The 20931-nt window shown below is 36.8% G+C and overlaps 3 protein-coding genes across 5 annotated transcripts; 1 reads left to right on the plus strand and 2 right to left on the minus strand.

The window, feature by feature from the left end:
* Positions 1-40: 40 nt before the first annotated feature.
* LOC148174866 (microtubule nucleation factor SSNA1-like) lies at positions 41-965 on the plus strand. Its single transcript, XM_088037824.1, has 3 exons — positions 41-333; positions 391-590; positions 646-965. Exons 1-3 carry the CDS (start codon positions 282-284, stop codon positions 751-753), a joined length of 360 nt encoding a protein of 119 aa, XP_087893950.1. The 5' UTR covers positions 41-281; the 3' UTR covers positions 754-965.
* cnn (phosphodiesterase 4D interacting protein centrosomin) lies at positions 860-20838 on the minus strand. 3 transcript variants are annotated; one of them, XM_088037820.1, is made up of 10 exons: positions 20675-20838; positions 11510-11565; positions 7674-7864; positions 7457-7627; positions 6555-6698; positions 5609-6445; positions 4140-4217; positions 2013-4088; positions 1453-1966; positions 860-1397 (listed from the first exon to the last, which is right to left on the minus strand). In XM_088037820.1, exons 1-10 carry the CDS (start codon positions 20731-20733, stop codon positions 1156-1158), a joined length of 4368 nt encoding a protein of 1455 aa, XP_087893946.1. In that variant the 5' UTR covers positions 20734-20838; the 3' UTR covers positions 860-1155. The 3 variants fall into 3 exon arrangements, with proteins under 3 accessions (XP_087893946.1, XP_087893945.1, XP_087893947.1); XM_088037819.1 differs by lacking the exon at positions 20675-20838 and adding an exon at positions 18553-18892; XM_088037821.1 differs by lacking the exons at positions 6555-6698; positions 20675-20838 and adding an exon at positions 18553-18892.
* Positions 9019-9548, minus strand: LOC148174868 (uncharacterized). The gene has a single exon (XM_088037823.1). It carries the CDS (start codon positions 9539-9541, stop codon positions 9116-9118), a length of 426 nt encoding a protein of 141 aa, XP_087893949.1. The 5' UTR covers positions 9542-9548; the 3' UTR covers positions 9019-9115.
* Positions 20839-20931: the final 93 nt, after the last annotated feature.

Below are 20931 nucleotides of genomic sequence, written 5' to 3' on the forward strand. Positions count from 1 at the left end.
CTGATTTTATTCGTCATCTGGTACATACAGAGAATTAGGATGCTGTAATAACCTGGTAATAACATGCAAAAAATCGTGTCTAAATATAATAGCTAAAAATTTCTCTTGTTTTTTAAATTTTTCTATAACAAAAGATTTGAATTTTCCCGCCTATTGCGCCGGTTGCTATGGGCCACAGCGTTACTGTCCATTGGCCTGATTTGAAATCCAAACAACACCTGTCAGATTTGCCGAAAATTCAAAATTTTCAGTAAAAGAAACGCATTTTTGTGCAAAGTAAGATGTCGCAGCATGGAGCGACACTCCAAACCTACAATCAAGAACTGGTAAAATGTAACTAATTGAATAAAATTAAAAACGTTGACAACTAATCCTAACCTAAAATTCTAGGCTTGGAAGATTTGAAAAGCAAGAAAAGTAGTCTCTTGGAAATCATGAGCGAGGAAGAAAAGGAAAAACGGCACCTAGAGAAAAATATTGAAGTCTTGCAAGAAAAACTTTCGGTTGTTAACGCTAATTTGGAGAAACATAAACTGTTGTGTGATAATTATGAGAAGACAATACGCGACACGGAAGCGGGATTTAAAAAGGTAATTACTGCCAAAATTGTTCGTTTTTTTTTTTAAATTGTGTGTTTAAATTCAGATTCTAGAGAGCAGTCAAATGCTGTTAAATTTAGCTCAACAGGAGGCCAATAAACTTAGTGTTCATGTTAAGCATAAAACCACTGAGAAAAACTGTTATGAATATTAATATTAGGTTTAGATTAAAAACTGTTACAATATCGCAATATATTTTAAAATTTTGCTTTGTATACTTATAAACCACACGTTGAATTTTAGGGGCAAGTAAAACTCAGTTTTCTACAAAAATCAAAAACTTCCTATTTACGAATATGTACAACTAGTAAAATATACACTTTATCACAACACTGTAAAATTCAAATGAATTTCTTAAAAATAACACTTAGAGACTATTTTTTAACAATAACTACGAAAATTTTGTACACTCTTGGCACAAGAAGACACAGGAAATATCACATTCCAGTCGTTTACGTCCTTAAAAATAAATGAATACAAACGAAAAAAGAAAAAATATAAAAAGTCTTTACTACACTAAAATAAGACAAACAAAATAAAAAATTGTACAAATACACTACTGCTTGTATACATCAGTCTCGGAACCCGAATCTAAATTAGCTTTAGCCTTTCGCAGGACTTGACTCGTTTTGTGAATCTGCCTGCAAATGGTCTTCTCAACTTGCTTTTTCCGTTGATTTGCTAAAGTCAACTGGGTCACTGTCTCCTCCAACGCCCTTCTGGTTCGCAGCAATTTCCTCTTCAAGTCGCTGTTTTCATGCGCCATTTCGAGAGTTTTTTGGCAACAATGGGAGTTATCTGAAAAAATCATCACAATTATTACATTGCCACACATCCTAATCCAATCATTTACCACAGTCCGCTGCTTGCACGTCATTACTTTCGACATCCAATAAATTATTCATGGACTCAGTCAACTCTAAAGTCTGAAGGAACGGTCTTTGCACATTCAAATGCGTTTCCAAACTGGAAAACCGCCCGTGGTCACTTTCGATGCCTAAATCCGGCGACGAATTGGCTTCGTGTCTCTCAATTTCGTTCTGATGAGGCATCAGTCTGTGCAAACTTCTTCCGCTGATTGCTCGAACGTCATCAAAAATCAACGGATCTTCAGACAAGTATCCGGAATTCTCTGAATGCTGCCGTCTAAATGACACTATCTGGTTAACGAAATTCGGGGTGTTGGGTAAAGAGGTTGAAGTGAAATGATCCCCGCAACCTGCTTGAATCTTAACGAGTCTGTTGTGGAGTTCGGCGTTGGATGACTCCAATTCGCTGACGCGCATTTCGAGATTGGCTTTATGCGACTGCAAATCAGAAACTTGTCTTTGATGACTCGTCTGCAACTCGTACAGCTCATTTTCAACCTGAAAAAACCGTGTAACTCCAAATTTGAACAATGAAAAGACAAACCTGATCAACTCGTCTTTTCGCATCGACGTCCTTCAGAGCGTTTCGGTTCAGTTCTTGCTCAATGAGGGCTTTTTCGTTGGCGATTTTAGTCTTCTCGAGAACCGCTTCGGAGTATTGCAACGTGGCGTTGTCTAATTCGTTGCGCAAAACGTTCACTTTGTCTTCATATTCCGTTAACTTATCGACAGCATGTTCTTTTTCATGTTTCAGGATTTCCATGCGATTTTCAAACGACTCCATTTCAGATTTCAGTCGTTCGATCTCCACGATGGCTTGCTCAACTTGGCACTTCTTCACGTAGTTTGTTGAATACTCGGCTTGGATCTGTTGAATCGTGTTATGGAGCGTTTTAATTTCGAGCTCCGCACTGGTTTGAATGTCGTTGATTTGCTTGAGTGATTCGTCCTCAACAAGTTGAATTTGGTTTTCGTAATCAGATTTGATGTTGCCGATTTGTTCTTGTAGCTCGCGGAGTTTGTTGGTGGCGAGCTCCATATCGTTCTTTGCCATTTCCGCGGCTTCTTCTGCTTCTTTAGCGACGGCGAGGGCCTCCGTTTTTTCGCGCTCCAACTCATTGATCTTTTCTTGCAACTCTTTGTCCTTCTTTGTCAAGTTTTCAAGCAAATGTTCTTTCTCTTCTTGTAGCCTCTCCGCTTTGATCTCAGCCTCTTCCTTTTTGTGTTGAGCGTCTTGTAAGAGTTCTTCAGTTTCAGCTAGTTTCGTCTTTAAATTCGCCATTTCTTGTTTAAGTTTGTTGTTGATCTTGGAGGCTTCATAAAACGCCATTTCTTTCTCACTCGCTTTCTGTTCAAGTTCCACGTTCTGCTTATGGAGTTCTAAAATCGCGCTTCTGCTCTCATTAAGAACTGATTTTTTAGACGATCTGGCGCTCTTGGTGACCTCTTCGTCTTCCGTGGAGTCCGTGGAGGTGATCGGAATTGTTCGTTTGTTCGAACTCGATCTCAAGTTGTTATCAAGACCAATTCTCGCTCGCGAAACGGATCTATCAGGTTCAGACCAAGCCTCCGATTCCGACTGGTTATCACTCTTGTACTTCAGCGTGGTGGATGTCGTGTTCAGAGCGGACTTTGCAACATCATCCTCTTTATCAGACGAAACTTCTGTTAAATTCACACCGACGTTAATCTTGTTCAACTCAACATCTCTTAGCCGGAGCTCGTATTTTAAATTAACGATTTCTTCACGAAGAGTTTGGATAATCTGCGAGTTATCTTCGTCGTTTTTCTTGTAGAGATGGCTGCGATAAGTGAGACTACCATCTGACGGCACTAGGCTCAAACGACTGGCGCTCTCCTCTTCTTCATCCTCCTCCTTTGCCTCAGTGTCGTTTAAGATACTCGTAATACTCGTAAGTTGGAGCAAACTTTGCTCAGGATTGATGATCATGCTCATGGTGAACGATCGGGAGAGATCGAGGCTTTGGTTGATGATCTGGCGCAGCCTCTTGTTTTCCTTGCTGCCGAGGAATCCCAACACCGATTTTTGTTTGAGCAAGGAATCGAGAAATACGGCGAGCTCCTCTAACCGGGTGCTCAAAACCGTGCACATCTCGTTCGCCTCCTGTCTCAATCGCTCCGACTCTTCCAGTTCAGCTTGCGTGTGGTTCTCGAAGTTAACATCGCCGCTCTCGAAATCAACAGCGAAGCCCAACTCGGAGATTTTCCCTGTGATGAGCCCCAATTGTCCGTCTTTCTTTTTCAGTTCATTCAGTAGCTTCTCGTGTTCTTCGAGGAACTTGGAGGATTGTTGTTGGAGTTTCTCGATTGTCCGGTTCTTCTCCCACAACTCGGTATTGACCAAGCCTTGGAGGTCGCAGTTCTTTTTGCGAAGTTTCGAGGAGAGGTGCTCAATTTCCTCGTCCTTTTCTTTAAGCTGGTTGATGTAAAATTCAATGTTGGTTTCACCGGTTTGTTGATCCTCGCCGACTGACAATAATTCGAACTGGAGATCAACGATTTGTGACTCCTTTTCTTTCAAGTCGTCCATAATTTCCGCAAACTGGTCTTGAATGGCCTTTAAGTGTTTGTCTTTCTCGTTGAGGGTGGCTTCAAGTATCTGTAAAAAATTGTCTAGAGTGTGTTAGAGAGAGAGAGTTGTGGTACAAACCCTGTTCTTCTCCTCCAGTTCATCGGTGAGAGCTTTGTAATGCTCGATCAACTCCCCGCTTTGTTCGTCCATTGAATTCTACCGAAAAATCATTTAGTGGTTACAGAGACATGGAGCAACGAGCAAATAAAACCAAAAACCAAAACTTGCATGCTTTTATTGGAAACACGTTACACAGAATTACAATCGTGGCTTTATCTTAACACTGTTGTGTCACACGTCAGCACCATGCCTAAAAAGCAAGCTATTCAAGCACAATTTCCACACCCAAAGACCTTAGCTAATGCCACAATACTAACACTACAAACTATACCTTTTTGGAAGAACAAATGCAAGAAAACATCACTAGATAATTTCAAACATTACTGTAACAATAGGGGGATGAACAGGGCGACTTTTGACATTTTTACAAGGCTTCGCTTTTCTACAGGCAAGGGAAAACGGTGACTGGGGTTGAGAAACATGGAATGAACTCGATGCTATTTGGGTAGATTTATAAATAGACGAAGGCGTGTTATAAACATTGGCCCGACTCGCTTACAGCTAGTCTGAGTCGGATGCGGATTTGGTTGTTTCAGAGCATGCGTTTGATTGAATTTTTTAATTATGAATGTTGCAGAAAAACAATAACAAATTAAAATGATTTAAAATAAATTTGCAACATTCTTTAAAAATGAGGTCGGCACCAAGGAAGACTGTTTCGTTACAGGATTTTATAACATTTTTATGTCTGTAACATTAATCTCAAAATTGTGTTTATGAAGCATATTTTGACGTGATATTTATACATTTCATGGGCTATTTCATTTTATTCTTTTCGTTGCGTGCTGTAATATGTCAAACGAAATGGGGCGGAAGAGTAAATTAATATTTTCAAGAAATAATTGCAGGAATGCACGTCTGAATAGTGGAGTGCCTAACGTCATTTATCGTTAAATGCATAATTTCAAGGGTTAAATATAAAATGATGCTGACAACGCACTATAACCGTGGAGTTAATTTTCCAGACTTTAATTTTATATTGCTGATGTTATGATTTCAAGCTAACTTAAAGAAAAAACCTATTAATCCATCTTGCGACGGTAATTTGAAATTATTTAAATACTGATTTTTAATATTCTACTGGATTGCTATTAATTTCCTAGAAATTTGTTAAATTAAAAACAGTGAGACAAACACAGTTTACTCGTAATACTGACTAATTAAATTGCTAAAATTATGCGTTAAACTATAATAATAATAAGTTAAAATAATTTATTGCTGCCCTATTTTTAACAACTGAAAATTCCAGTAATTGTTATTATCACTTCTGTACAGGCAAGTTTTGGTAATAAAGTTCGTTCTAAAAAAAAATTATAAAAAAATAGTGACTATCTACTCTAAAAAGCATCACAGACATGCAATAAACCAAGCAAGTACGAAATCTGATTTAAAACCACCCCATTTCAAAAAGCAAATTTGGTGTGTACCTCATTGGGTATGGTGCTTCCGGGCAACTTGGACCCTTCTCCCTCCGCCTTCATCCTGGACACGACCCCCTCTAGCTCCCGCTCAAGCTCTTCATTCTTCTGTTTAAGACAACTAATTTCATCATTGGTTTTGTTTCGAGAATCAATCATGCTCTTTATGATCTTACAAGCCTTCATTTGCTCGGCTTTGAGTTTAACAATTTTTTGGTGTTGGCCATCGCGTTCATTCTTAAGTTGCTCTATGATGTGTTTGTAATTGAGGCCGGTGGCGTCGTTGAAATTAACAGAAGGACAGGGAGAAGACGTGGGAGTGATTACTGGCGAAGGGAGTGTTGGAAGAAGGAATGGGTCTTTTTGCGGAGATCCAGGAGATGTTGCTGGTTTCTGAACTGAAAATGAATCGGCATCAGTATTTCCGGATCGCCGGCCGGGACTCTTAGACACCACAAGTTCCTGGCTCTTCTTTAATTCGGCCAAGGAAGCTTCCAGTTTGTTTTGGAGCTCGGCAATTTTGTGTTCGCTGTTGACTTTTAGTTTATCGGCGCGTTTGCGTTCTTTTTCCAAGTCGTTAGACAGGAGAGACATCCGTTTGCGCAACTCCGTGATTTCTGAAGATAACTCGTCGGAGTGGTGCGATTTTTCTTGCAGTTTTTTAGCCAAGCCTTTGTACTTTCCTTCAGCTTCCTCCAGCTGGAAGTTCAGATCGTTGTATTGTTCCTCAGAAGACGCCAGCTGTTTGTGCGCTTCTTCGAGTTGCGAGACTAAATATTTGATTTTTGAGTCGTTTTGGTCCATGATTATCTGGATTGCGGCGTTACTTTCTTTTTCTTCCGACAACTGAAAACAGAACCACACTTTAATAACACAACACACCTCACTACAACGTGAGAAACGCAACAAAAACAACTAAAGAACCACCACAAAAACTACAATCGATAAAAAGTACCTCTTCTTCCAGACAGCGAATTTTTTCCTGGAGGTCTCTGACTGAGCTGGAACTGTCCGCATTGATAGTTTGCGTAGAATAGAATTCAGAAGGACCCGAATGGTAACTCTTCGTTGACAGTATTTCGGTTTCTGCTTTTATATCCTTGAAGAAAAAAGCGAAAAATAATTTTGAGTTTAATATTGTCTAAACAGCAGAAACGGTGTAATTATTTTGGTAACTCATTGTGGTTGCAGGTGACAAAAATGCTGAACATGGAAAAACGAAAAAACAAGCGCGTCCAAATACCCTCGAAAATACACAAAAAAAAGTAAAAACTGAATGCTCCGCCGAAGAAGATACTTATGTATGACGATTCCTTGGACAAAATAACCTCGCTGACTTCCAGCTAAGTCGGCAGAAATAATAAAATTGTGTAACTAATGTACGTTCCAGCTGCTGCTCAGAAATTAAACACTTCTAATGAGCCAAATATTTTTGTATCTGTGTGGAAGGAAAAACAGTTAATTGGAAACGTGCCGCATATTTTAAAAGAGGTAGTGTAAACACCAAACGGTCAGAAATGTATGAAATTATACCAAATTCCATTGTGTAACTACACCATTTTTTTTAACATTTATTATTTTGTGTAGACATAAAACGTAACATGAAACATATTTCAGTGTTTTATGCACATTATTATGTCACTGAACTCAAACTTTAATTTTGCGTTCGTAATGAAGGCAGCATTAAGCTTAATTGAGTGCTTTAAAAAGGTCTTTCGGGAAACAAAACATTTTACTTGAAACTTCATCAAAGCTTCAGAAATAATAAATCCAGTATACAAGTTAATTTCTTGCAGTTAAAACGGTATAAATTTAAAATTTCAAGAAAATTCAATTTAGACTTTACTGGATACTCACCATCAACTGAGTCTTCAGATGTTCAATTTCATGCTGACATTCGGCAATACTTTCATCCTTCTCGTTCAAACACTTCTTATGTTCTTCATCCTCCAGTTCCATCGCTTTGACTGCTTGACACAACAAATCATGTTTCTCTTGAACTTCCTTCCGTAGACCTTCAACCTCAACCTGTTCAAAACAGTCATTTTAAGCCCTTTAAAGTATCCATACTCACCAAAAGTTCAACGTTTTTCTTAATGATATTCTCTTTATCTAAATTAAAATTAACGCCCATCCGCTCTTCTAGAAAGTAAATCCTGAGTTTCAAATTAAAATTCTCCTTTTTGAGATTAGCTAGCTGCTCTTCGAACTCTTTGACGGACCTGCCGCGCATGGGTCCAGTTGGTGATCGCAGACCCATCGAATCTGCAAGAAAAAAAGCGCCAATATCAAAACTGGACTTCACCTGTGATAAATTCACGACTGGCTTCAACGTCTAATTCCTCGCATGACTCCGACATTTGTAGTTCTTCTGCCATTGCAGAGTTCTCAATGACCGCCTTCAGATATTCTCGAGCCATCTTGGCGCTCCTCCTTATTGTTCTTAGTGTAACAAAGTAATTTTAATTGCAAGAAGCGTTGATAAAAATTTTAAAGCGACCCTGAAGGCTTGTGGTGGAAAAACTACAGACAATTTACAATGGCAACATCGAAAGAATCGGTTGTGTCAAAAGTGACATCCAAACAAAATCAAGTTGCAAAAAACGTCTTTGATATTACGTGCTAATCGTGTTTGGCAAACTTTCAGGCGATCTTCGAGAGCAGCACGCATTTTTGAACGACGCAAGTGCGATTTGCCAACCGATTTTCTTGGAAGCCAACCATGTAAGTTAATCCGGATCTAAATTTGAATTTACCTTGCTCTGGTTTTGCTCTTTTCATGGTTGATGTAGGTACAATTAAAAACAGGAAAAAGGTGCAACCGCATATTGTAGAAATAGAGCAGTGTCTTGGTCTTCGAACACAATAAAGAAGACGTAATTACGTAGTTTTAGGGGTGTGTCCTGTCTATTATAAAAGGGTTTATTTTAAGGTGAGTGCGTTATTAATGAGTGTTGAGATGGAGTCTGTCAAGTGAAAACGGAAAGAATTGTGGGTACGACTTCCGGAGGTTCTTAGATTGATGAGTACATTAGCAGACAAGTTTATAGAAACAAGGAGGATGTCAACGACTTGAACAAAAGTTTCAAATGTTAACAATTATTCATTTGAAACATTGGCGAACATTTCGCGTTACGTAGAAATCCTATATTAGAAATTCATTTTCTTTTTTGAGCTCACACCGGAAGTTTGTCTATTTATTTCGCAAATTCCACCCAATGGTGGTCTTGACTCCCGTGCCACCGTCTCCCATTGGATTAAAATGCCATTCATCCGTCAGTTATTGGCTTTTAACGAGCATGTGCAATTAAGCGTACGAAAATACGCGACTTAAAAACAAACCGAATTAAATGAAACCTGATTTTATGCCAATTGTAATTATGGAGGAAGAATTAAACGATTAATTTGTTTCTATAAACTGTTTATTGCTTCGTTCTATTAAAAGATTGGACTACACCACCCCCCAAAATCGAAAATAAATATAAAAAACTGATTAATCTTACAAAAATTTTGATATTAAATGAGATAATCGTAGTAATGTTGACCAGAATCAACGAAAAACCCAGAGAAACTCGGATAATATCCGTACAGCGGATACCCAAATTGCTGGGGTCTAGGCTCTTCAGCTGCCTCGATTTCAACAGTGTCTTCGTCTTTTAGTTTCTTTAGTTTATCCAAAGTAACAGTCTTTACAGAATAAATTGGAAACATTGGCGATGTTGGGACAGGTCTCTCATCAGTGATATTCCCAGATTCACCCATGATGGTCGTTTTAACCACAGGAGTTTTAAAACCGTCAAACTTCATAAATTTCAGATCATGTCCTGACTTAAAAGCGACTAAAGGAAAAGGAAGTGAACGATAATTAAACGTTGGTGCTACTGGGACAGGACGTTCTTCGGTGATGGTACCGGAATCACCCTTGATGGTCGTTTTAACCATCGGAGGATCAAATCGTGGTAGCAGGAATGAACCAGCGTTGACCACAGTCAAAAAGACTGCCAAAGATACGAGTTGCTACAAAATTGTTTAAAAAAAATGACGTAAAGAAATAAAGACTTACGGCAAGCATGGTCGAGATGTTTGTCCGAAAATGACCCAATTTTGATTTTTATTTATAGGCGGTTTTATCACCGGAATGATTGTTTTCATTTTCTTAATTATTTTTTAAATATCTATTTATGGTAAAAAAGTGGTTTGTAATGTTGATGGAGTCTTTATCAAGCGCTAGCAAGGATAATAGAAGAATTATCAACAATTTAATGGTAAGTGTATGGTTGGTTGTATACTCAAAAATCAATACCGCGAAATGAAACCTTTATAATTGTGTTTTGACTGCTGATATTAAAAATACGCTGAAACGCAGCTGCACTAAGCATAATAGAAATTATAGTTTTCAATACGTTACGTTTCTCATTCATTACAGTAATCTTCGTAAACAAAGAGCTTTGCATAATGTTTTCGATTGTGTTAACTCAAAACATGTGGACATGGCATTTTAAACAACGTTGGTGGGCATTTGTTAGAACATGTGCAATGTAAATTTCACTGTTCAGTTGCACCTCTGTATTTATGCATTTAATTATCAAACGTTTAATTGAATCGTAATCGTAATCGTATTCATTTATGGAAGTGGATAAAGAGAGGCAATTATTACGCAAAACCACATTAAAAGTAGTTGATTACATGTGTAATTTTGTCTGAATAAAATAGTATATAAACCTCGGCTACGCCTCTGGCAAATAGAGCTTTTACTGTCTCACTATTATTATTGTTTTAAATAAAATTTATTAGTTTTACTAGACTAAACAAGTGTTATTTTTAAGAGTATTCAAGTATTTACAAAAAAAATTCAAATGCAATTATAATTCCTGTGGCACTTTGCTTCTCTTATTGATTGGCACCCTTTCCAAAGCCACTGCCAAACTAAGCAAAAATTAAACTGGTTCGTCACCGGCTAAACAAACTTTAAACGCTCCGAGAATTTATTACTCAGATAAACAATTAACTATTTTAGTCAACTGTAAAGATAACGTTAATAGTTCGCGGTGGAATTCGGATTATGTAATTTTTCGTGACAAAGGCGAAATTCCTTTTTTTAAAACTATTTCGGACAACCTTGTCGCAATTTGCTTATGTAACGCAAGATTGATGCCCGCGTCCAGAGCTTTCGCCCTTGAAATCGTTATTTGTAAAGTTCCAAACCCGTGCTTTGTCATTCCAGCGTGGAAATTTGCCAAATTACGTCGCACAAAGCGCCCAATTAATAAAAGTATCCTCCTCAACAACACAAGCACCCGCTCCCGTTCCACAACTTCCAAGCGTCTGTAACAATGCGCCATTAAATAATCCATTTACATAACTTGGGCGATTTCAAACTGATTTAGAAGTGCCGGAAATGAGACAGCGCGGCGACATTACCGCAGTTTATTACATGATGTTGATGACTGCCTCTTCAGCTCTAATCAAAAGCATTCAGCGTACAAAGTGCGTTCCAACTATGATGGCTGTGATTTTTTTGGCGTGGAAACTGAATATTTGTGCCAAGTTAGATGCTTCCTTAAATTTACGCTTTGAAGTTTTACATGTGTGTGTCGTCACGAATAATATTTTCGTGGGCCAATAAAAATTTTCGCACTTTAACCAACAAAATTTTCGTTTTTAGATTCAAGGTTGGTAGGAACATCTGGAGCTGACGCGTGGCCGAGAAGTTCGCAAAAAACTCAGCGAAAAAACAAACAGAAGATGCAACTGAAAGAGTAATGACGTTTCGCTTTTTTCTGTTAAGAGAAAATACCATAAATGATGGCTTTCCAATATCGACACGGATTGCGCTCGATCCATCTTTGGCGCCACAAACACCTAACCGACAAGTTACCAATTTTGGTGAATGCGCCGGTTTTTACTTACTTGACAGCGTGTAATCTTGATCCAGCGTAACCTCCTGCAACTGACTAGGGCTGGTACTGTAACAAAACGAAAAATCTGTTAAAAATGGAATCAAATTACAGGTGCGTGGGATGGAAAATATTTATGATTTGTTGAAATGGGTCAGTTGCGAAAGCACCTTCATCAAAGAAGAACACCGAAAATAGAACAGTCAGATGTTTTGAATGAATCAAAAGAACATAACTCGAAATCGATAACGACAAAGAAGCCTCTTCTGTTGATAAAAGAGGAGTTAAATTTATTAATGGATCTTTCACTGCTCGAGTAGCTTCATTAATCACAGAAAATACAAACACAGGGCTAAATTTAATAGTCGCTCAGATTCTACCTAGTCGAATTCAAATCGATTAAACCAAGCTAATGCACTCGAGCTTGTTTGTTTAAGTTTACGGAACGCCCGTGAGGTACATAAATAAATGGAAATACAACTTTGTTACACAACAATTACGGAAGCCCACGTTGAAATTTTCAAGACAACGCGTGAAAAGGAAATCTCATCCGAGGTGGCACAACAAAATAAGAACAAAGCATCAGCTGAAGACTTAAAAAATTAAGTTGTGTGAACATCTGGAAACGCTTAGATTATAACATGTGCAAGTTGATTTATAACACCTATAAAAAGTTTCAAATATCCGTTACTAAAAAAAAAAGTGTCAAAAAAGCCTTTATTGCTTTTTTATAACAAAGCGTGATACAATTACTTTTTGAAAGTGCTCTCGTGAATTTATTTTATTGTATTGTTTGGGCGTTCGTATTATTAGAAGCTGCAGTTGTGCCAACAACCCACACTGCAGAATTTTGTACAACAACAAAAAGCATGCTCTAATTGTTTTATGCTACATTGTCATAAGCTCATAAGATTATTATTTATAATTGTCACAAGTTTGCTGCTCGGCCAACTTATTGTTTTTTTTTTCAATAAAAATGAATTTATTATAGTGGTTATAGTTCTGACGGAAAACCACGAATGCAAAAAATACCCGGAGGAATTCTGAGGTCGTCAAGTTCAGTATAAAAAAAAACAAATTTTCGTTCGAAATTAAAAAAGAAAAAACTCCCACTCTACGTGCCACCGATTATGTTATTATTAAATTTCGATGTCGTTAGTCTTCCACTCAAATACTATCGTGCCAGATGAAGACGGAGGCTTGTTTAAATTTGGACTAGGGGATTTTGTTCTATTTGTTTCCTCTTGCGTATGCCGTGTGTCATCGTCTGTGAAGTCTTTAGGACCTGTGATACTTTTACAATTTAATTGAAACAGAAAACATCTTGTGAGATACGAAATAGAATGAAATACGAAGGACGTCGAATTACGACAACGGACGTTAATCTGCACGCGAATAAGACGATGTGTGGGAGCTGCGAAAACAATTTTTCGATCAAAACAGTTCGAAGCGGGGAAGCTGTTCTATCGATTTTACTACTGCAAACTAGGTGAAGTAGATGAATAAAAACAGATGCCCAATTGTACGCAGTTGTACTACTCCAATTTTGCAAGTCGTCCTTGAATCCTAAGATTAATATTCAATGGATCCCATTACGCTTCAAGTGAGGACACTTTTGGGAGTCGAACCACTAAATTTACAACGCAGGCGTTTTGAATATTGATTGAGATCAATAATAATTAGTTACTAATTAAATTCAAATTAGTGCCTAATTCAATTGACAAAGTTTGGGTTTAATTTATTTAATTACTGAACTATGAGACCGGAGAAAATATGTAGAATTCAATTCAATTCAATTCAAACGTCGAGATTATCCCCTAAACAACAGTTTTAATCCTCTAGCCAATGGATGAACTGTTACAATGAAATTGGTTGCTTTGGTGCGTTTTTTGCTATAAAAACTGCGTTGATAAAGAAAATGCCAGCCAATGAATGAATAGTTTTTTGGGTTTTAATTCAATTACAATCAAATTCACCATTTTGTTCTGAATAAAAGGTGGGCCTGGAAACAAAAATTAATAAAATGGGTTTCTTTCACTTTAGAATTGCAATTGGGCACAATTAAGCAATAAACATGTCGAAAGTAGGAAAACTGAATGAAGTCTTAGAAAAGCAAAACTTCAACAAATGTGCAAAATTTTTGAGCTTGATGAAAGTATTTTCTTGAACCGTAATCCAAACTGATGGCCTCATTAATTTAATAGCTGCTATAAACCAAGAAAGCATCTATTAAATTTTAATTTTATTAAAAGTTAGTCATTTTAGAATTTACAACCATATTTAAAAAAGATAAATGCATAATTGTATAACTTATCAAGTTGTGGCTCGTCTACAACTCCAAAAAAACAGTTATTTATTCCAACAAACACATAAAAACATTATTACACATGTTTTTGAAAGTGGTAAGTAAATCTACCACAGTAAATCTCTGCAATTTCCGTCAATTTGTTTCGAGTCATTTGGACGTCGCTTGGCTTTGGAGACAAAGCCTTTGACCACGTTCATATTACCTCCAAATTGTTTCTCTCATGTTTTAGTACATTTACTCTAATTAGATTTATTTAACCGACCGTTTCTGGCTGCATTGTGTTGCGTTTTCCTTCTTTTGGAGTTTTTCTGCAAGCCGTGTCCAAACATGAAACTTAACAATTTCAAAGATGTATTTGAATCTATACTCATTTAACGAAACGTTAACCACTTCATAAAAACCCTCTTTATCTCCAGCTCTTCTCATTATCCTTAATTACAACTCTAATTTGTATCCATCGCGTCGCGGCGCTTCTATCCTCCGTGTGGGACAACTTTTGGCCTCCTGCAGGTTCAACGAACCTAAGAAATGTGTGTGAATTCACCGTCGGGAACTAGTACAGACGTCGCGATGCAGGTTGCATCGATAGTAGCAAGGAATTTATAAATATAACGCGCAACGACATTTGATATGTAAAATATGAAGATGGTTAGGGATGGCCGATGTTTATGACTTGTTACACGCACATGGTGTAATGTAAACAGTAGAAAAATTGGAAGTTATGACGTTTAGGAGCTATTATAAATAAACACTACTTGTTATCCATTGATGACAGAAGTCGAAGCAGTGGGTGCGTACTTTGATAAAAATAAAAGTCGCAGGGACTGCGCAAATGGAAATAAACAATATAGTTAAATTAAGCTTCAACGAAACTATTATTCAAACTTTAGACATGGAGATGTGAATCATTGCCCCAACTACTGGGATGATAATTGTAGGTCGCAATAAATACGTTGCGAACTTCAACGTTGGGTACTTTATTTGTGATTAAGCGTACTGAAACATGAACCCGAAAAACCTTCATTATCACAACCGGAAGTGCATCAATTACTTTTCCACCGCTCCACTTAACTTTCGTGAAATTTAACATAAAAATAAGTTCATCAGTGTATCACATTATTATATTGTTAAACTTTGACCTACAGAAAATGAATACCTCATCTGAGACCAATAAGAACTTTGTTTTAAAAATGTATCGTGAGAACTAACATAACTATTCTTGCGAGTGTGAGGTTTCAACATCAAATGTCTTACTCCCAATATGTCAAGTTGAATATTCCATATAAAACCATGTGGGTGACTTGACAAGGTCATTGCACGATTTACCATACAACTGAGTTAACTTGGTAACATCTGTGTTAAGTAATTATGCAGATAGCTGGGTCAAATGTGCAAGTGCAAGTGGTAAAAAAGTCAAATTTGGAAATATGACATTGGATTTTTGATGGAAGGAAATGATGTGGAACATCTTGAGCAAATTCATCAAATTTGTTATCAAATCACGGTTTTATCTTTTCTTTCAAATACGCACGTTCGTGTCCGCCAACACGATTCACCACACCACAAATTATGGCAAATTACGCCATCATATTACATATTTTTTCTAGTGCATACTTTGTATGATGGATGGTCGTGACATAGCTCCCACTTACTAACACCCAACACGTTGTTCCAAGAAGTGTTCCAGCACTAGCCACAACAGGAACTTGATATCATATACAATAAAATATAAACAAACGTCACTCTTGGGCCAGTTTACGTTATTCACCAAAGTAAACATTTACTCCCATTAAATGCTGTATACTTTTGTTGACGAAACAAAATTGATAAATCGAAATACAGGATTAACCGAAAATAGCATTCTCAAATCATTATTTGCTCAAGCTGGATTGTTTGTTTTCGTGTTTGTCGTAGCAGAGTTTCCGCTGAATGAATGAAGTTGTAGCGTTGAAATTTTTAAGCACTGAAAGACACGCAAGCGAAGAATGTAAATATGCTTTCGGCAAATGCTAATAAAATGCGACTATGTAGAGTAGTGTCAAGGGCAGTAGTGTCTTAATTTGTTGATTTTGGAGATGCGGTAAGTTTGTATGATGGTGGATGTGACAACAAAGAAGCTTATCTTATCCATAGTTTAAAGTAAACGAAAGTGATGTACGACAACATATTTTTAACTATGGCTTGGTTAAAAAAAACTGTCTTTTCCTAACTTTGGGGTTCTTACCCTCTGAACTTTGAAGTAATTTGTTAGGTCTCACCACGGGAAGAATAAAATGAGAACTGCCGAAACGTAAAATTCGATCAGTTATACAAACCAAACCCTTATCATTGTATGAATAGGAGAAGAAAAACCCAAAAGATTGAAGAATTATCTTGATATATCACACACTTCTTTCTATTTCATAACGAATTGAAAATAAGTCAAATCATCCTCCTAATTATTTTTGACATCACTTTTTAGCTTGAAGAAGTTGCTTAAAATTACATCATTAGTGGCAAAAATTCCAGTTTGTTCCATCCTATTTTTACCGACTCACTCCCGGCTCATTTTTCATGTAGCTCTGCATCAAAACAAAGATAACATATCTTAACCCTCCACTCTTTGAAGTGCACAACCATACAACTCCACCATACTTCCTTTATCTTCGGTTCACAACAGGGCCACCCGAGCATAATTAATTTTAGTCCCTGTCTATGCAGCTAGGTAAAAACCTCGAGCTAATAATAATAATGAACCGAAAATGAACTAGAAAATGAATAAAAGGTAACAGTAACGAGAATTGGAAGTTGGCACTTGACACGTGGCAACAGGACTTAAAAAAGTAACATTGAAAACTCTGCTTAATGGTCGATTTGCTGTCGAATGAATGATTTAAATTGACTATTGAGACGTCGTTGTTGAAGTTATTAGACAGGGAGCTATTGAATTGATAGGAACTATGTCTGCACCTGTAACGTCAAGGATCATTGAACACGACCTTCTAATAATAGGACGCGTTGTGAAGACTAAAAAGGGATTTTATGGGGAAAAGCTTTTAGGGTGTTCTGTTTTTGGGGGGTGGTGCGGCCAAAATAGAATTCCAAGTCACAGAGATTTCGTTGCAAAAATGCTTCAAAAAGGAAATTCAAGGCAATTGAAAGCGTCTGTTTAATAGTTCATTGAGTCATCAATTCCAGTTTTGATTAAATCTGATTGATTTCAAAGTCGAATGCATAATATTTATGGGAATTATTATTGGGCTGAAGTGGATCCCATTAAATTTAGATGTGTTCGATCTGGCGATGATTCCATTTGATTAATTCGATTTTGATGGGGCAATAAAATGAAGATAATTTCAAATTGAGTCCATACGTTTACAGTTTTTTTTTAATAAATTAAAAGAGATGCAATGGTATATTTTTTAAAATCTCTCATTTGATTTACTTCCTTTCTTTTATTCAGTTCCTGTTTTTAATTTAGTCTGCAGCACAAAATGTACTTTCTGAGCATTCTTTCTGCTTTTCTCCCTTATTCTTATTTTGTCGGCAACTTCTTATGTTCAGCATCGTCCAATTATTCTCTTTTGCTTGGCACTTTACCTAATTCTCTTTATTCTTCGCCCTAGAAAAAAGAACCTTTCTACCACCACAAAACTTTACTACCTTGTGGCTCCAAAGTCGAAAACTGCGGATTATAGACCTAATCTGCTTTTAATGAGACCATATTTACCTTCTAATGACGTCCAATTCTCATTACCGTACCAAGAAAATATTGACCTGTCCCAGCACGAAATTGGTTAACAAGTATAAAACCTCTTGAACAAATATTTGATCGAAAAACGTGCCTAATAAAAGTATTCTAACTGCACATTGCACAACATATTTTTATTACCCATAATTGTTCCACATTGCCATACATGAGCATTAAACTTCCAAGAACCGCAGTCACATAAATTATCTCATCAGTCCGGATAAGACTCGCATTTCCTTTATGAATATACGAGATTTCCTTTCTGTATGAAGATGTGCAGCTGGCTCACGTCCCCTTTACGACATCAACTTTTTGTGTGTAGAAATCCGCGAATGATGAGAAAATCATAAAAAGACTGGTGATGCTTCGAACATATCGTGAATACTAAAAGGATACAAGGACATTTTCATTCATTCTATTAACTCGTCGTCTGATCGCCTACTGCAAAAGTTGACCGGACTCTTTTTGGGTCGATGGTCGTCGATAAGGGGGAAATGAAAATTGTGCCCATTTTGTGAACTGATTTGATGTTATATGTGGGTGGTTGGACGAAAAGGCGATAAAAATATCGTTCGTATTCATGTTGGATTTCATTGATAAGTGTTATCTTTGTGGGTTTGCATTAGATGAGGGTGATTTCTAACCGGAAAAATCAATTTGTTTACTGCGGACGGTATTATAATGATTTGGGTTAAGTCCACGATCCAAGTCAAAATAATTTGAGATTGATAACATCAAAAGTGAAAAAGGTCGACGTCCGTCTGTTACTATCTTCTTATTTAAACATCATGCGACAATAGGTAATATAGATAGACACAAGAATTTTTTTCTGGCACAGAAGTTTGAAACGTGGGCGGATTTATATAAAAGTAAAATATAAAAAATTACAATAGTGCAAAATAAATTGGAAGAAAACCAAAATAAATAACTTCCCACCCTCTCTTGCCCATTGGAATGATGACTAATTCCACCCGCATCCCTTCGAAAACATACATCTGGCGTAGAATAAAAAACTCACCAAAAGGGACTAGTTGGGGACGGAATAATCAAAGGCCTCGTCGGAGGGCTATGAAACCCACTTATATTAAAAAACGACATATTTACATCCACAATACTCCGGAAAAATACAAGCACTACCACCAGTGTCTACAAAAAAGTCTTTCATTAAGGGGGCATTGTCACAGCCCGTTCTTCATCTCAAAGCTACTGTCATTCAATTCCACAAAAATGTGTGACAATTTAATTTAAAAAAATCAAAAAAGGAATATCCGTCGTAGTCACAACAAACCGCCGCACTTCACCACCACTACGCTTCCGTTTCGATTCTCCACTGAAATGTTTGGATTCGCTCGACGCAGCCTCAGGTCGTGGATGGACCATGCGTGCGCTTCTAAGTTCCGACAGACTGTTGGCTAGTCTTCAAGTTTCAAATAGCAAGCAAGAGAGAGATGATTGGACTCAAGAATGAGTTCTTTCTGGAAGGACTGTGGTTTTGCCAGGTATCGATTTCGGGAACAGGAAACACGTGGGCGGTTTAGATCATGTAAAAATCTTTGATATCGGCGTGAGCAGCGCATCTTAGATTTGCTCATGCAAATAAAAGTTAATTGTTGTTAAATTGCCATCAGTCACACCAATGAGAGGAAATTAATGTCAGGCAACGTGGAGTGGCGTCAAAGGCAAAATTGGATAGTTCCTCTATAAAACAGTCATCGGAGTTTTGACGCCGAGGTTCTGGAAATGGAAACTCTTCCGCGAAAAGATATTTCCTTTGCTAACACCAGTGTACGGCACTTTTCGCAGAAAAAAGACGAGTGGCGTTTGGAATAATGAATGGATTTTTATTAGTGCCGTTTAGAAATTTGCATTCAGTTTTTTTATGGCACAAAATTCTGAGATATCAAAAATATGATTCTGAAAATTTTAGTTTTAGAGGAATAAATATTTGGAGAATTAAAAAACGTATTTTTGATAATTTCAATACCAAAGTGACGAAATTTGGCAAGGTTACTATTTTCGACATGTTTATTCATCGTGTCCAAACTTTTAGAGCAAAAGAGTCAACTTGTTTAAAATGTTTATTGAAGGATCCACCCTTTCCCCACAACAAAATGTAGAATGTGATTGAAGGTGGATTAAAACCCAAACAAGAAGTCATTTATTGGCTTGCATTATCTTTATTAAAGTGGTTTTTATAACAAAAAACGCAGCCGAACAACCAACACGATCGTAACTTTTCATTCATTGGTTAGATGTTCGTCCTCAACTATTGTTTATTGGATAAATTCCGCCAATTAACTCATGCAAAAAAAGAATCAATTTATTGGATGTTGATAACGAAAAACGCACAATCCCCCAGAAATGGAGCCGTGGATTTGCTGCTTCTTGATTGGATGGAAGACAAAATATATGTCCATTTACAAAATTTCAGAGCACAAGAGTGATTTGAAATTAATGCTGACTTGAAATTCTTTAGTTTTATCATAATTTACTGCTAAAATAATTATAAAATATGTTACAAAGTCGGACCGCCATGCTGTACCGCATTCGCATTCGATTAACCCATTAATGTTCATTAGGGATTGAGATTTTAAACCATTTTCATTACTTGAAACTTAATGTTATTTGCATATGTAATTCAAAAACCAAGAAGTCCAGAATATAAAAATTAATTCTAGGAATTGTCGGCCGGGAAATTGGTTAATCTGCGATCCAGGAAATTATTAAATGGACTAAAATACGATTTTAGAATTCAAAATCTGAGAAATTTTAACTGAAAAAAAGATTCGGACGGATTTCATCAATCGATACTGCTAAATATTTAGCTTGATATTGACCTGAAACACCTCGAATTCAGCAAGAAGGTAGTAAAAACTGCAATACTTTTTAAAGCAAAATCGAAATGATTGAGTTAAAGTCCATCTAATTTCATTACGCTAATTGGATTTTCTGCACCTTAATATTGAAAATAAATTCGCTTATAACAATTTTAAATATAATAAACTGAATATAAATTGTACTTGAATGATATTCAAGTGATCTCATTTATGTAAAAACTAGAATTAATGATCGAAAACAACTGAAAATTTGAATTAACAGCTGATTCAGAGGTTAGAGCAATAAAAACCAAAATTACTTACATATCGCCAAAAGTCATGGATAAATCCGTATTGGTGACGTCTGGAGCACTTCCCTCCATATTATTATCACTTAAAATCCACAAATCAAATATTCAAAACGGAAAAATAACACTCCGATAATAGCACACAGGTGAAAACCGTTAATATTGACATTTAAATGTTTTTATTTCAATTTGCTCTGTTTTGATTGGTAGCCAAGACGGTTGCCATGCCAGCGCATTGTGACCAACTCCACCAAACAAAACTCACTAGAAAAG

The sequence above is a fragment of the Gnatocerus cornutus genome, chromosome 5 (genome assembly GCF_029298725.1).
Source record: "Gnatocerus cornutus isolate USDA-ARS CGAHR chromosome 5, icGnaCorn1.1, whole genome shotgun sequence".
Classification (NCBI taxonomy): Eukaryota; Metazoa; Arthropoda; class Insecta; order Coleoptera; family Tenebrionidae; genus Gnatocerus; species Gnatocerus cornutus.

What these genes read in the sequence shown, in the direction of transcription:
- LOC148174866 (XM_088037824.1), top strand. Translation starts at nt 282, where the DNA reads ATGTCGCAGCATGGAGCGACACTCCAAACCTACAATCAAGAACTGGTA. An exon ending in CAATCAAGAACTGGTAAAAT is followed by an intron (nt 334 to 390) that starts GTAACTAATTGA and finishes CTAAAATTCTAG; the next exon opens with GCTTGGAAGATTTGAAAAGC. An exon ending in CGGAAGCGGGATTTAAAAAG is followed by an intron (nt 591 to 645) that starts GTAATTACTGCC and finishes GTTTAAATTCAG; the next exon opens with ATTCTAGAGAGCAGTCAAAT.
- LOC148174868 (XM_088037823.1), bottom strand. Translation starts at nt 9,541, where the DNA reads ATGGTTAAAACGACCATCAAGGGTGATTCCGGTACCATCACCGAAGAA.
- cnn (XM_088037819.1), bottom strand. Translation starts at nt 18,632, where the DNA reads ATGTCGTTTTTTAATATAAGTGGGTTTCATAGCCCTCCGACGAGGCCT. An exon ending in AGAAAAACGTTGAACTTTTG is followed by an intron (nt 7,628 to 7,673) that starts GTGAGTATGGAT and finishes TGTTTTGAACAG; the next exon opens with GTTGAGGTTGAAGGTCTACG. An exon ending in CGAAAAGACGAGTTGATCAG is followed by an intron (nt 1,967 to 2,012) that starts GTTTGTCTTTTC and finishes CGGTTTTTTCAG; the next exon opens with GTTGAAAATGAGCTGTACGA.